This window comes from Trypanosoma brucei, chromosome 9 (genome assembly GCF_000210295.1).
Source record: "Trypanosoma brucei gambiense DAL972 chromosome 9, complete sequence".
NCBI lineage: Eukaryota > Euglenozoa > Kinetoplastea > Trypanosomatida > Trypanosomatidae > Trypanosoma > Trypanosoma brucei.
In genome coordinates, this window is record NC_026742.1 from 1,229,676 (window position 1) to 1,243,553 (window position 13,878).

Sequence of the window (13,878 nt, forward strand, 5' to 3'; positions counted from 1 at the left end):
TTCCCTAACTTCGGATGCGCAGAGTAAGCATCTTCACTGACACCTGCAATAACACTCGGAGAACCAGCATCAATGCAATAATATTGACAATAATTAAAATAATAACGGTGTAATAATATAATAGGGAAATAAACACAAAGAACGGAAGGTACGAGGGAGGGTGTCGAAGAAAAATGTGCCACACGAGGCACCGTCACGAAAACATCTTCTTCAAACCGGAAGCCAACTTGGCTGTACGAGCCTTTTCGGCCTCTTTTGCTTGCTGCAGCTTCGCAGCAACCTCTGTGTTTTGCGGGTCTAGTGCCTTCGCCTTCGAAAGGTCTGCGATTGCAGATTCAGGGTCACCTGACCCAAGGCAGGCAGTTCCACGTCGAAAAAGAGCCTTGACGTTTGACCCATCGATATCAAGAACCCGCGTGGCGGCATTGCGCGCATCCGACCACCTGCTTAGCTTCACTGCTGATGCTGCCGCATTGTTGTGGCAAGCAATCAACATTTCATTAATAGTCCCCTCATTTGCCGAGGTTTTATTGACGGCTTTGAGATACCGAGTTACTTTCGCGTACTTCTCCATGGCGTTCTCGTAGTCGCCACCCTTGAACAGGTTGTTTCCAATTTGCCGTATCTCTTCCCCTGCTCTCACGAGTTCCGCATCACTCAGTGCGGGAGAACAATCCTCCGGATAGTCCGGATATTTGTCCCCACCGACTTGCTCCACGGGATCGGGAAGTGATTCCATTACCCCACAATCAGCAATTACACAGGGTTGAAGAGGGGTGTCATTGGCACCTGTTTCAACGTACTCCAACGCGCGTACCGTGTTCATTCCGCGCACGACTTTTCCAAAAACTACATGCCGGCCAGTAAGATGGTGCGCAGGGTTTACAGTTATGAAAAATTGGGATCCATTGGTGTTTGGTCCCGCATTTGCCATGGCTAGCAAGCCGGCCTTATCACATGGCATATCAAAGTTCTCGTCGTCAAAACGCTCACCGTAAATGGATACCCCACCTGTGCCATTGTGCTTTGTAAAATCACCCCCCTGAATCATAAACCCGCCGATAATCCTGTGAAATGTACTACCCTTGTAAGTCATTGGTGTGTCCGTCCCTTCAACGACCTTCCCTTCGTTACCGGTACAAAGTGCCCGGAAGTTAGCACACGTCAAGGGAGTCACATCATCGAAAAGCTCCAACACAATCTTCTCTCGAAGCGGCTTCCCACCGATGGTTACTTGGAGCCAGCAGAACTTGCCCATATGTTCGTGTGGTACGCGCCTTGATGCTCAACTTTTCCTTGCGTCGCGCAGAAAATAAAAAAAAAACTACAACGCAAGAGGAATTAAGGTGATCCTAAAAAAACGCATAAAGGGTGATGACTATCCAATCTTCGCGGAGCGTCCACACTTTTTGCCGCACCACTCTGAGCGCAGGTTAAGCATGAAATTTGGGCAGGGATAATCATTTGCAAACGTTTCCACTAGAACCCTGTAAAAACAACTCTTACCCTCTTTTGCTGCTGCTGTAGTCTACAGAAAAGTCGAAAAGCTGAACACCACGGAAACACCTGATAAAACGCGTTACATTGTCTCTAAACATGAAATACCACCCCCTTTAATTGTTTACAGTCAGATTATTCGTGCGGACAGCACTAACGCTTTGTCACAACCCTTTCCTGCCCGCTCTGCTACACCGGGAGCAGCAACGCGCACTAGGCTGTCAGCACCTCCGTCCCTTTCTACACGCTCCCGCACATCTATAGACAAACTCTTCATTCTCTTTGCGCTGCTTCATTCCATGTCATGTTTGTTCTCTCCTCCTCCTGTAACCATCAACACGCCACAACATCTAAAATCTAAAATACGTTAACTGTCATAATGGCATAGTATGTAAGGGAAGCCAAAAGAGCTGCGATAACCTCATATCCCACATCAGCCGCAAGCAGTGGCAAGGGGCGCTGGTGTTGAATAGATAAGTGTTGGCTCACACACGAGATCCCTGCAACAAGCAACGCCGCATTCTGGTAGTCATGTAGCGAATTTCCCTTGCATATGCCAACAATTGTGGCGATGAAGACGATGCGGAAGCACGCCGAAAGTAGAGTAACAATCCAGTGAACGTAGGGAGGGTATCTCTGCAGAATATGCTCCACTCGACGGACGCCCTTATCGGCAGCAAGGTGATAGTCCACTATTGTTTTCACAATAAGTTTGTACCACAAGGCAGCAAAAGCGACCTGAACGACAGATGCAAACAGAACAATACAGGGATTAACCTCCTTGATGGACTGTATTAGGGTTGTTTGAAGCGACATTCTTTCCCAGTACCAAGCAGCTGTAGGGTAGGGACGCGTGCGCGCTACAAGTTTGTAGTTTGATTAATGATGCTGTCGCTTCACGGATTGAGAAACACACGATACGAAAACAGGATGAAATGCGGGCAGAGTGGAGTAACACAACAAGCGTGTAGTGACGAAAAACATTCTGGACAACCGAATTGGGAGGGGGCGTGATTGAACATTGAAATGAAAAAGTTTTGATGATAATGTGGTGGTTTGACCCACCAAGGCTATCGTACATAGTGCGGCACGCTCGTGAGTCTCTCACACGACACACTCACCCACATGCGTGTAAAATCTAAGGAACCCCTTGCCCCGCTCACGTGCACATCTCTTTCCTGTGGCAAACGTCAAGGCCGCCAAAAACTACTACACATTATTCTTCTTTGCATCCGCGTCATTCATAACGGGTATCAGAGAAATAAGACGTTTCGCGAAACTTCTTTCCAGGTCAAACCAAAGCGTGAATTTATACAGTTCCCCTTCCCGTACGCACTGAGACGCCGAGGGATCATAACAAAGCTTCCCATCTGGCAACAGATCACGGCTAATGAAATCTCTCTTTGACACAAAGAGCACATCCTTAAGCCGATCCTTTGACGCTTCGATGAGGGCCTCGTCAACAGACTCTTTGGCAACAGGTTGCTTGAAACGTAGCAACATGTCAATTGCACAACCCTTTGTTACCGGAACCTGAAAGGCGCTTCCGGTAATTCGCGACGAAAGAGTGGGCATCAGTTTGCAAAATGTAGTCATCCCAGTGTGCGCATACGGTGTTATACTATCCAACGTCACCCGGGTCTGCCGCCAGTCCTGCGAATTTGCTGATCTGGCTGCATTGGGCTCTACCGGTTGGATGGCATGGATGGCTGTGTACGAGCAATCCTCCACGCCAAAACTCTCATGCAAAATGCGGATAAATGGGGCAAGAGCCACAGCGAGCGGAGCCCCAGAGCATATGATGGGTTGTATCTTCGAAAGATCAGAATCGTTTACCCCAGCAACGATTGCCGGCGCATCACCGCTCTGTCCGGCAACGAGAACACCACGCGCTCCAGAAGTCAAATGCCCCCAACAGCGGTCGCGTGTGGAAGTAAACCCAGTACACTCCACCACGTAACTCACACCGGCGTCGCGCCACGCAATATCCACAAGATCGTGCTTCTGCGTAACACGTATCCTTTCCGTTCCGCGGTAGAAAATGTACTCACCAACCACAGTAAGAGACGCCTTGTCTTCAGCAGAAAGCGGGCTCTCGTTCTGCAGCACATACAACACATAATTGATACTCACAGAGAAATCGTTTACGGCCACAACTGTTACTTGAGGCTCCGTCATTGATGCAAACAGAACGGCTCGCCCAACAGCTCCAAAGCCATTGATACCTATGGGTATAGGCAAGGGAACTTCACTTATCTTGCTCGTTTCCGCCTCCATCAGTATACCTTCGGGCGGTTCCGTACGGCTTCCCTGTTTGTGCTTCCGGCTTCAGTTGGGACAGATAGGAAAGAAAAATGCAACTAACAATATAGAGGTAGAACCCGCAATGAAAGGAATGGTGCCAAGAAAAAAAAACAAATCTACATATTGGCGGTCGCTGCATTCACATCACAGCACATGCATCTAATGTGGTGTCCGTTCCAGATGGAGGCCACTTAAGATGCACTCCGATTACCGAGTCCAATACACAGATTAGAATAATGCAAAATAAAACGTCCTGTTCCCGTTAGTTGGTTAAGAAAAAAAAAAATTTTAACATCTGACCTTTCAGTTCGCGAATGGAAAGAGACGACCTATAAAAGTACAGTCTAGTTTACCTTGTGACGCACAGTGATCAGTGCAGAACGAGCACAAGTTTCACGTTATCCGCCGTGTCGCTTAACTGCTTAACCCCATTGATATAGAGAGAGTTCTTCATAATTCAACCCATTTGCATGGGAAACATGGGTTCGCGTAAGGGCCCCGACCATTATTGTCCATGCTTCTCCGATTGTACAAACACAACTGCATCCAAGTACAACCAGTTACAAGCAACTGGGACTTGTAGCCGTTTGGTCGCGGATTCTTTTCGCATATAAACATCGCGAAAGTTGCAGTAAATCGGACAAAACGACTACACGCACGTATATGTTGATTCTTATTATAATTACCACACTTACCGATACGACTTAACTGGAGTCAGTTTGACATTCCTTGAATTCTATTTGGAGAATACGCTTTCCTGAACCGATAATATGACGCGGAAGTACACGCCCGTCAACGTCACAGACTGCACAAATTCTGTCTTGCTCTATATGCACCTCGGCTGCCGTCAAGAAAACTTATCGACAACAACAGTAGAAGGACTTACACTTTCCTTGCACTGCCATGATCGGTTATGTGTCTGCAGCAAATGCTTAGCTGTTCCTAACATGGCGCACCCTTTCAACACCAACTCTTTGGTTTACCCGTTTTTAAAAAAGGAAAAAATCATGTTTCAATGAGCGGTGTTATCTGTACAATTCTCTGACCCAGGTAGCGATACCTCCGTTTTCTGAACCACACGCGTTTCACAACTGCATTATCTCCTCCACATGGGGACTCTGAAATGCTCTTCGCGAGGCCGTGTCCCAAGAGAACTGGTGGCCCTCTCTCTCTTTCTCAAAGCTGTTTGCTATGCGTGGATCACTGCCCTATGGGTGTTCTCACACCAGTAAGCCTATGTGCCCCGAAAGTCCCATGCCCTTCGTCGACGACGAATGCAGTGCGGGGGTTTGAATTTTAAAAGATAAAAGAGATCCCGCAGAGGAGATTAAGTCAATTTAGAACAAGAATGGAAATGAGGCTCAACAAAATAAGCTACGCGATCCTCATCTATGGAAAAAAAAAATCTGTATCCTACCAGGACGAGCCTTCCTGTGCACTGATAGGGACTGGGGATAAAGAAGTTAAACAGTTTCACTTTTTCGTTTTCGCTGCACAAATGCTTGTATGTCTGTGTGTGACTTCAACGTGAATGCGTTTAGGGAAAAACAGATGTTTTACCACCCCCTATTCTATAAATTTGTTGTATTCATCGGCAGTCATAAGCCCCTTTGGTATCTCGTCACACTTAACCTTGACAAGCCAGCCATCAGCCTCCGCGGAGCGATTAATCAACGACGGCTCATCCTTTACTTTCTCGTTAACCGCATGCACGACACCGGTGACAGGACAGTAAACATTGCTTGTAGCCTTCACACTCTCCACCTCTCCCAGCATATCTCGCTCTGTTATCTTATCACCAACATTTGGCAATGCGACGTAAACAACGTCACCAAGGTTCTCCTGCGCATGCGCCGTTATACCAATGGTCGCAATGCCGTCGCCATGCTCTACCCATTCGTGGCTATCCGTGAAGAAGCGGGTGGCGTAAAAGCGAATAGTGGCCGCCACGGTGGCTGCTGGACAAAACAGTGCGCGACGCATTGCTTAATGTCCTTCTTTTTCTCTGTTGTTCCTTTTTGTGTTATACACTACCTGCCAAACAGTGTGGGTGATACAAAAGGAAACAATAACCATTTTACCGAGACAGGAAAATAATTCCACAAATAAGGACGATCAAAACTATTACTTTCCATTTAAAGCTGACCGCTTCTGCGGAACATTGCTGAAAATGGTCTGAGAAAAAATGAATAAACCGTCGAAAAATGGGCCTGTACAGCGCGAAATCTTCTCATCGCGCAAGTCAACACAGCTCCCCTTGGTTGGGTAAGTTTCACCGTTCAAAGAAAAAAAAATGGGCTAAACATAGTGAACGATACCCCACATACGAAAATGAACTTCCGTACGTCCTCTCACTATATCGATCAGTAGTCACTATAAAGAGCAGCTGTGAAAGTTGTCTCACACTTTCCTTCGACCATCCATAGAAGATGAACCGTTTTTTTTTAAAAAAAAAAAAAAAAAGCGATGTCCTACGATGTGTTCCCCACCAAAATACTACAGGTATTGGCCTATGTTTCCTTCGTCTAATATACCATCGACCACTTTCACCTCTTCGTCGTGCAGATAGTATCCCCCTCTAATACGCCACCACCAGGTGCTGCACCCATCATGAATTCCTCAAACGATCAACAACTGCGTTGGAAGCTGCTGCAGTGGGTTTAACTTGGTGAATATCAGTGTACAAAATTTGTATTTTGATCCAGTTATACCTTAGTTTAGTACAAGGAGCACGCGTCTACGTTGGGCAGGAAAGCGGTCGCCGATACTTCGACACGAGACGTACTGCCATCGATTCTTCTGCCTAAAGAAGTTTTTTTTTGTAAATTCATCCTCTCGTCACAATCGCTGGGATGTGTTGCAAGCACGCAACTCATTTCTCCTCCGAGCAGATACCACCATCTACCCTTAATTGGGCACGCAGTCCGCAGGCCCAAATATGTTTAGGCAATTGGCATCCAGCACGTGATCGGCAGTATCCAACACGATCTAGGACATTGACCTACATACTGTCGCTTACTAGGGTTTACCAGAGTGACAATAATAAGAAAAACTGAAATTACACAATTTCAAAGGAGGAAAACATGCTCTGAAACGTTTATTTACCGCGGAGTGGAGACGATCAAGTGCACTGAAACTGAAGACGTCGTGGAAAATAGTACCTGCATATGTGTATGCGCAAACCCACATACACAGAGAGAAAGGTGCTAATAGTAATAATAATTAAAGGAAAAAACAACCCCTCACCAGCAAGGTGGCAAACACGCAGCACGTAAAAGCGATACCTCACAAGTCTCCCTTGACAGCATCGTCGCTGCCACTTGTGGTGTTCGTTGTATTCTTGTTTTTACCGCTATTCTTAACAAGTTCCTTCAAAGTGGCAAGTTTATTTTCATATTCTTCTTTACTACATGATTCATTGCTTCCATCGCCATCCTCCAGCCACTCCTGCGCTTCCGCTAATGCATTCTTCAATGAGTTTACTTCTTCTGGAGTGTAGGGTTCTAACGCTGTTGTATTCTCCAAAATGCCCTCCGTCTTTGCCCAGAAAAGATATGTTTCCAAATTATTCTTTGCAGTTGCTGCCTCATGCTTCTTTCTTTCCTTTTCCAGTAACTGAAATATTTTAACCCTTGAGTTATTCAAAAGCTCATAAGATAGTGGCTCTGGGTTAGTAAAGGTAACCCTTGCCGATAGTCTAGCTGATTTTCGTTTCATCTCAACTACATATCCGCTTTCGTTGGAACTATTAGAATCGGCCTGTACCCCGGTAGTTTTTGTGCTCGAAGAAACATTCACAGCATAGCGGTAAAAAACGCCTGCCTCCTCAACTTCTAAAAGGCCAGATTCATTGAAACGAACCTGAATGCGAATAATGTGGCTGTTGTTTGTGTGGTTAAGTTTGGGTTGAAAGAACCCAAGCCTTTCCAATGCCCCTTTGACACCAGTGATATTAACGTTCCCGATACGCGCATCTGAATCGAAGAGTTGAATTGAAAAATCATCAGTGCGATTCACAGTTATGCTCCATCTTGACCCAATGATGGGGTTGTTGGCAAGCATTCTCTTTGAGTTCGAAGAGTTCTTCACATCTGGACTGACTGCGAATAAAAACGTGTATGGGACGCGCTCAATTATCCGGAATGAGTGGGGGCGATAATGTGGGGACAGCCGAAGAGCATAATATGCAGCACCCATTGCGGCAGCTTCGTCTGAATTTAAAGTTCTATTCACCTCCTTCCCCCAAAAGGTGGATAGGTCACTTATTATTTTTGGAGTTCGTGAAGCGCCACCCATCATTTCAAAGGCATCAATGTCCTTCAAAGTCAGAGATGACTTCGTCACAGCTTCCTGAGCTACACGAGGAAATCGTTTGAGCAACTCGGAGCAGTTTGTTTCGAATTCTTTTCTTGAAACCTCTGTGCTAAAATCTCTATCGGGGGCAATACCTTCAACCGTGACTGGAGTCTTGCTATTAACAGAAAGAACCTCCCTAGCCCTCTTAGCTGCCCGAAATAAAGAAAACTGAGCCTTTCTCTGAGAAACCGTTGATCCACCCAGTACCGGCGAAATCTTCATTTTAGAAATAGCCTCTGCTTCGATACCCTTTGCAATGCATGAATCCAGTGCTCTACCGCCTAAGGTTGCATCAGAAACTATACCCATCGTTGTTAGTGTTCCAAAACTCTCGACGTTTTTCGTCCTCTTCCCCTGCTCTTGAACTGGTGGAGAAAATTTATATACACCAACTTCTGTGTGTGTGCTACCAATGTCGTAAACAAGGAGATGAACGGTCCTGTTCCCGAATCCTCTGCGACGCACACCGTAATATAAGGCCGTGGCAGTGGTACTGTGCAACAAACCCAACGTATTAATATGGACCAAGCGCGCAGCTTCCAAAATAGTTTGTCTCCTCCCCAGCGATGAATGAAAAGGTAAGGTGATAACCACATTTTGGGGGTTTGGCACACCGGCTTTTTCAGAGATACTTCGGCAGTAGTTTAGCATCATGGCATAAATTTCCTCAGCCGTGTATGTGTCATTATTGTCTTCAAATCTGAATCCAACCGTACCCCGTTCCTCCGGATGTGGGTCGAATTCACATTGAAGTTTTTTGAAGTTCGCAAAGTCAGACGAATTGTAAGTAATACCAACCAGGTGATTGATCATCGCTATCATATTGGTAGGGAAGCGAGCCGCCAGAGACTTTGCTTGAGCACCTATTGATCTCTCTCCATTCCTGAAACCAATATAATTGTCTGTCTTTCGATGGGACTGCTCGTTCAAAATTATGTCAACGTTTACTCCATTTATAGGGCCTGCGACCTCAATGTAATCTGAGCCAAAGTCAACCCCTATAACATTAGCAGAAGTTACATCGTATCCGAAAGCTGCGGTTAAAAGAAAGGCCACAAGCATCCGCCTGATTTCATTTGCAAGCACTCTCATAGCCACACTTGGACCTTATTGGAAAAGCGGTGGGAAAATAGAAACACTTTAAGGGAAGTTGTCCCGCAACTGTTAAACCAGAAGGAAAAGGTAAGTACTCCCAATACTGGTTCTAACATTATTGTCTCCTTTCCCCTCTGAGACACATGCACGTACCCATGAGTATTGCTCTGCATCGTACAGGACCATAATATATGCATATATATACACAGTTATGAACTCGTCACTATAAAAGAAACCCCCCGTTGCAGCACATATGAAACAATATGCAGACGTAAATAAGTATATATATATACGTCCCCCCCCAAAAAAAAAACACCAATAGACCGTAGTGGTTATGGTGCAAAAAAGAGCACATTGACGCTCTACAGACAAATTATCTACAAAAGATCTCTATACCCAAAACATTTAATATTTTTTTAATTTCTTCTTTGCAAAAACAGAAAAAAAGCTGAGTGAACGGGACAAATTACCACGCATAGGATAGTAAGAGGATAAATAAATGAGACGGAAAAAACGGAGAACGAACCGATAAAAAAAATCCTCTTCATCTCCTCTGCGTAGCACACCGCGGGGCAATGGGGGCTTTCTTTGATGATGTCATGACTTTGCGCCCCTTTGTTCGAGCATCCACTATTTTTTGCCACACAGACGTATAGATCTGTTTGGCGCCTTTCTCGCTTATTTTCGCATGAGATTCCATTATACGACGGATGAACTCTGCCTCAGGAATATGAACAAGGGTACGACCATCTCCTTCAGGAAGAATATATTCTGGGTTGGTAATCCGACCTCTCGAGCACCGACATATAAATGCCAACGCTTGCTCCCTGTCAAATCCATTTGGATCGTCGGGGTCATCAGCAACAATACGTGCTGGAACGGTTACCGCAAGCAAGGAGGCGTACCTCAATGTGTTTATTGTATGTCTAGAATCTCTCAACAGAGGAGAAACACATGCTATTACTACCGTCTTCGTTGGTCTCTTCACAGCAATTTCAAAACAATCACGCAGTAATAGTGTTAAAGGCGATCTTCTAAATGGTATATGCAGGTGACTGGTGCTTGTCGCTGCCATTGCTCGCGCCCGGATGCATTCTTTCAGCGTCATAAGTGAGGTGTTGATGAACTTTGCTTCCATTTGTCTTTCCTTATCATGTGTAGCGCTGTCCGCTGTGTTCTCACTTCCGGCAAGATCCACAATAAATAACTCCCCTGGTTTAACCCACGTGCTGTTCTTACAAATTATTTGTATGCAGGTAACCATGTGACTGCGGGAAGAGACTTCATTTCTCCCTGTTGCCTTTGTCATCCTCTGGGATGCCGCCTCTTGGAACACAGCTAATAACATTTCATCATTAGAACATTCAAAACCATCTGTTCCACGGATCTTCAACTCACCAGATATATCCTCAACTACCTGAACCTCTGAACCGGTCAGGAGATCAATATTTTTGTTTGCTTGTATCTCAATAACTGTAATGAAAATGTTATGTGAAGCAAAGTAAGGAGCCAGATCCCTTGACATAAGGCCAACAATACCCAATGTCGTATGCGTCTTACCACTCCCTGTTTGTCCATAGCACAAAACACAGGTCGAGGCACCCTCAACCGACAAGTGAACGAGAGGTGCACATGACTCCATGTATACGCGTTCGGTGTCATCCCCTCCGCAAAAAACTCCGTCGAGGGTTACGCTGTGTGGCTCGATTGTGCACTGTCCAGCTAGTGAAATTTTGGGGGACATTACAACAGGATCGCGATACCCGTCCACTTTACGAATGATACTTTTGCTATTCATGTCTTCTTGGTCGAAAGGTATAATTGGACGACATCGGACAAATATTCTAGAGTCCTGAGAAGTGAAAAGTTCTTTAGGGTCCATAGACGGGCGGAGTTTCTTCTTGACAACCTCAGGCACCTCGGAGGTGTTGAGCAACCGTTGAAACTCGGCACATTTGGTACCAAGTTCAGCCACTAACGGTATGTTGGGCATTTTACTTGCTACACAACCTTTAGACCAAAAAAACCTGCGGTAAGAGTTGCGGGATCCCTACTTATCTGCTATAGAACCTAACGGTGGAACATGAAGAAAGCGAGCATTTATTCGCGCAGTCAAGCTATGTCACAAGTGGTTTCAGAAGCAAAAAACCTCCGCCACAAGAATGATGATATCAAACCGTGCGGCCGCAAAGTCACTGCAACAACAACCTAGTTTTTTAAAAAAAAAAAGACAAACTAAGTCAATAAACGAATCACGCAGCTCTCTTTCTCTCTGTCGGCTCAGCCAAAGAGTTACGAAAAAATGCTTTAAGATTTGCACAAAGTAAAATTGTTTAACTACGACCTGAGAAAAACAAAGTTCCACACGAAGGCATAAGTTGAGAAATACGTGAGAAACAGAGTAAGCATAAGACCAACAAACCGTCGTCAGGGGAAATTAAAGATAAAAACGGAAGGTGGGAACAGTTCTTTGTATACATTACCAACCAACTTTAATTGACGAAAAGATTTACAAACATATGCCTTGTTTCCAAAGGGAAGGGTGACAAAAAACAGTGAGCTCACACTCCACCATCAAAAAAAAAAAGATAAAACAAACTCCAACGCACAGCAACCCCCGATCCCTTCAAGTCTGGCCACCTCTCCGAAGCCAATCTAAAATGTACAAGATTCGTTAAGCACCTCCTTCCCTCTGTGACGAGCTCAACCACACACGAAGAGCATCTAAACTAGGAAATCATGCAAAAATAATAAATTCACGATGAGTAGGTAAAAGCGGAGAAACCATCAATATTAACCGAACAAGCGGTGTCATAGGGGCTAAAGGCCGCACGGTTTGGCAACCACAAGTTGCGCAGGCCATCAGCGGCAACCACCACTCAAGAAGGTATACCCCGAGGGCCCGTCACGTGGAGTCATCACCGTCACTGGCGTATGAACCTTTAATTGTTGCGAAGGTGGCGGCCAGCCGCCCCCATGCACCCCGGGCCCCGAGCATCAGAGCAGCCGGATGGCCGCCCAGCATCGGAGAGAAGGCCGGTGGCAACACCACCCACCGCCCCTGGCGACGGGGGACGCCATTTTCGGATCCTCTCGGCCCCCTGCGCGTCCTCTCGGGTATCGACAGCATCCTTTATTGCGATATGGGGACGGGGGAGGGACAATGAACGAAATACCCATTCAACACTTTCCTCAACGCGTGCGGAGCGGTGACGGGACCAAATGCAAAAAAAAAAAAGAAAAAAAGAAGAGCGCACACTAACCACATGATGCGGGCGCACGGCGTCGGCGGAACCGCCTGCACGGGGTGGGGGCATAGCGGCAGGGAATGGCGTAGGCGTCGCGAAAGATCTAAGGGCAATAAGATGTGTTGAAGTCAAATCTGCCGAACGCCTGTTCAACCGCGAAGGCCAGACAACATTCGTGTCAACATATTTCCACAAATCAACTATCTTTAACCAATAACGGCTGAGGACGTTGAATTCGACGGAGGGCCGCTCATTGTGGGTGTGGACATGAATTCCCGCAGCCGACCGTGGAACCGAGCCACCGCTTCTGGAAAAGCAGTCGAATGCGCGGTTCGATGGCGCCCGAGAGGGGAAAAGAAGATCACCGGAGTGCAGCTCTTCCCTCGCATTACTTAGACACTGTATGAAGTAGGAGGGGCTGTGGTGGAGGCGGAAGAAAGGTACCAGCAGCGGATTCACCGGCAACACACACAGGGCAAACGTCAGCGGAGGCCGCGACGGGCCCATTCTGGTCACAACCTCCAGCGCATCATTCACACGTAGCAAGACTGACCCGAACAGCTTGGCAATAAAGCGGCGTGCAAGAATTGCAGAAAAGATACGGGTGGTTCCTAAGGCGGAGCGGGTGGGAGAAGCTAAACCATTTTATAATCCACACTAAGAATCAAGGGACAAAAAAAAGCATCTCCCGTGGGGGAAGAGCGTGTTGACGACATTTTCCTGGACAAAGGGGCCCAACCTTATCGACCCAACAGCAGAAAAACTTTCTAGCACCTCGAAGAAGCAACAACGGTGGGCAAGGTGAACCCAGCGGTGAAAGAAACGACCCCAAGGCAACACGAATACAAAACAGAAAAACTGGAAGAGGCCGAGGCAGGAATGTGAGACCTGGCTGCTGCGGCAATTGCACCACGGACGTTGAGCACATTAGTTGTAGGCGTCAAAGAGCAGTAGCCAACAAAACGGCGGTAAGCAGATGCTGTTGCGGAAATGTACTAAAAGAGGCTCAGAAAGATACGGCGAGCTCCGAGGGTGGAATTATCAGGGGTAACAAACTATAAGTCTAAGTTGTTTTATTACGGAGGAGCGGAGGTTGACACAGAGTGACGTATACGCTGGAACTGCACCTAGAGAAGATTGCACACACGGAAAGAAATTGTGGAACCTTGTTTGGAAAGAGAGGAAATGCTTCGTGAGGTTTTATAATCACCGCGTGGAACACGGCGGAATACCCGGGCGATGGTGAGAAGGGCGGTAAAACATCACTCTCGGGAGACAGAAAAAGCTTGCAAAAGAGGCGGCGGCAGTCCGAGAGGCGGCCCTTAGAAGTGTTTTCTCCAGGTCGATGAGGGGTTGATTGGCAGTACACTGAAAGGCC

The 13,878-nt window shown here is 46.5% G+C and overlaps 7 protein-coding genes across 7 annotated transcripts; all 7 read right to left on the bottom strand.

Moving 5' to 3' along the window:
• Positions 1 to 193: 193 nt before the first annotated feature.
• On the bottom strand, positions 194 to 1,258 carry TbgDal_IX5630 (cyclophilin-40, putative; the record flags this gene model as incomplete). The annotated part of the gene is made up of 1 exon (XM_011778451.1): positions 194 to 1,258. The coding sequence occupies one exon, from the start codon at positions 1,256 to 1,258 to the stop codon at positions 194 to 196; it is 1,065 nt and encodes a 354-aa protein (XP_011776753.1).
• Positions 1,259 to 1,854: 596 nt separating this feature from the next.
• TbgDal_IX5640 (hypothetical protein, conserved) lies at positions 1,855 to 2,313 on the bottom strand (the record flags this gene model as incomplete). Its single annotated transcript, XM_011778452.1, has 1 exon — positions 1,855 to 2,313. The coding sequence occupies one exon, from the start codon at positions 2,311 to 2,313 to the stop codon at positions 1,855 to 1,857; it is 459 nt and encodes a 152-aa protein (XP_011776754.1).
• A 393-nt stretch (positions 2,314 to 2,706) lies between these two features.
• On the bottom strand, positions 2,707 to 3,774 carry TbgDal_IX5650 (glyceraldehyde-3-phosphate dehydrogenase,putative; the record flags this gene model as incomplete). The annotated part of the gene is made up of 1 exon (XM_011778453.1): positions 2,707 to 3,774. One exon carries the CDS (start codon positions 3,772 to 3,774, stop codon positions 2,707 to 2,709), a length of 1,068 nt encoding a protein of 355 aa, XP_011776755.1.
• Positions 3,775 to 5,367: 1,593 nt separating this feature from the next.
• Positions 5,368 to 5,784, bottom strand: TbgDal_IX5660 (glycine cleavage system H protein, putative; the record flags this gene model as incomplete). The annotated part of the gene is made up of 1 exon (XM_011778454.1): positions 5,368 to 5,784. The coding sequence occupies one exon, from the start codon at positions 5,782 to 5,784 to the stop codon at positions 5,368 to 5,370; it is 417 nt and encodes a 138-aa protein (XP_011776756.1).
• A 1,302-nt stretch (positions 5,785 to 7,086) lies between these two features.
• Positions 7,087 to 9,249, bottom strand: TbgDal_IX5670 (hypothetical protein, conserved; the record flags this gene model as incomplete). Its single annotated transcript, XM_011778455.1, has 1 exon — positions 7,087 to 9,249. One exon carries the CDS (start codon positions 9,247 to 9,249, stop codon positions 7,087 to 7,089), a length of 2,163 nt encoding a protein of 720 aa, XP_011776757.1.
• A 547-nt stretch (positions 9,250 to 9,796) lies between these two features.
• On the bottom strand, positions 9,797 to 11,245 carry TbgDal_IX5680 (MCAK-like kinesin, putative; the record flags this gene model as incomplete). Its single annotated transcript, XM_011778456.1, has 1 exon — positions 9,797 to 11,245. One exon carries the CDS (start codon positions 11,243 to 11,245, stop codon positions 9,797 to 9,799), a length of 1,449 nt encoding a protein of 482 aa, XP_011776758.1.
• Positions 11,246 to 12,194: 949 nt separating this feature from the next.
• Positions 12,195 to 13,007, bottom strand: TbgDal_IX5690 (hypothetical protein; the record flags this gene model as incomplete). Its single annotated transcript, XM_011778457.1, has 1 exon — positions 12,195 to 13,007. The coding sequence occupies one exon, from the start codon at positions 13,005 to 13,007 to the stop codon at positions 12,195 to 12,197; it is 813 nt and encodes a 270-aa protein (XP_011776759.1).
• Between the last annotated feature and the right edge of the window lie 871 nt (positions 13,008 to 13,878).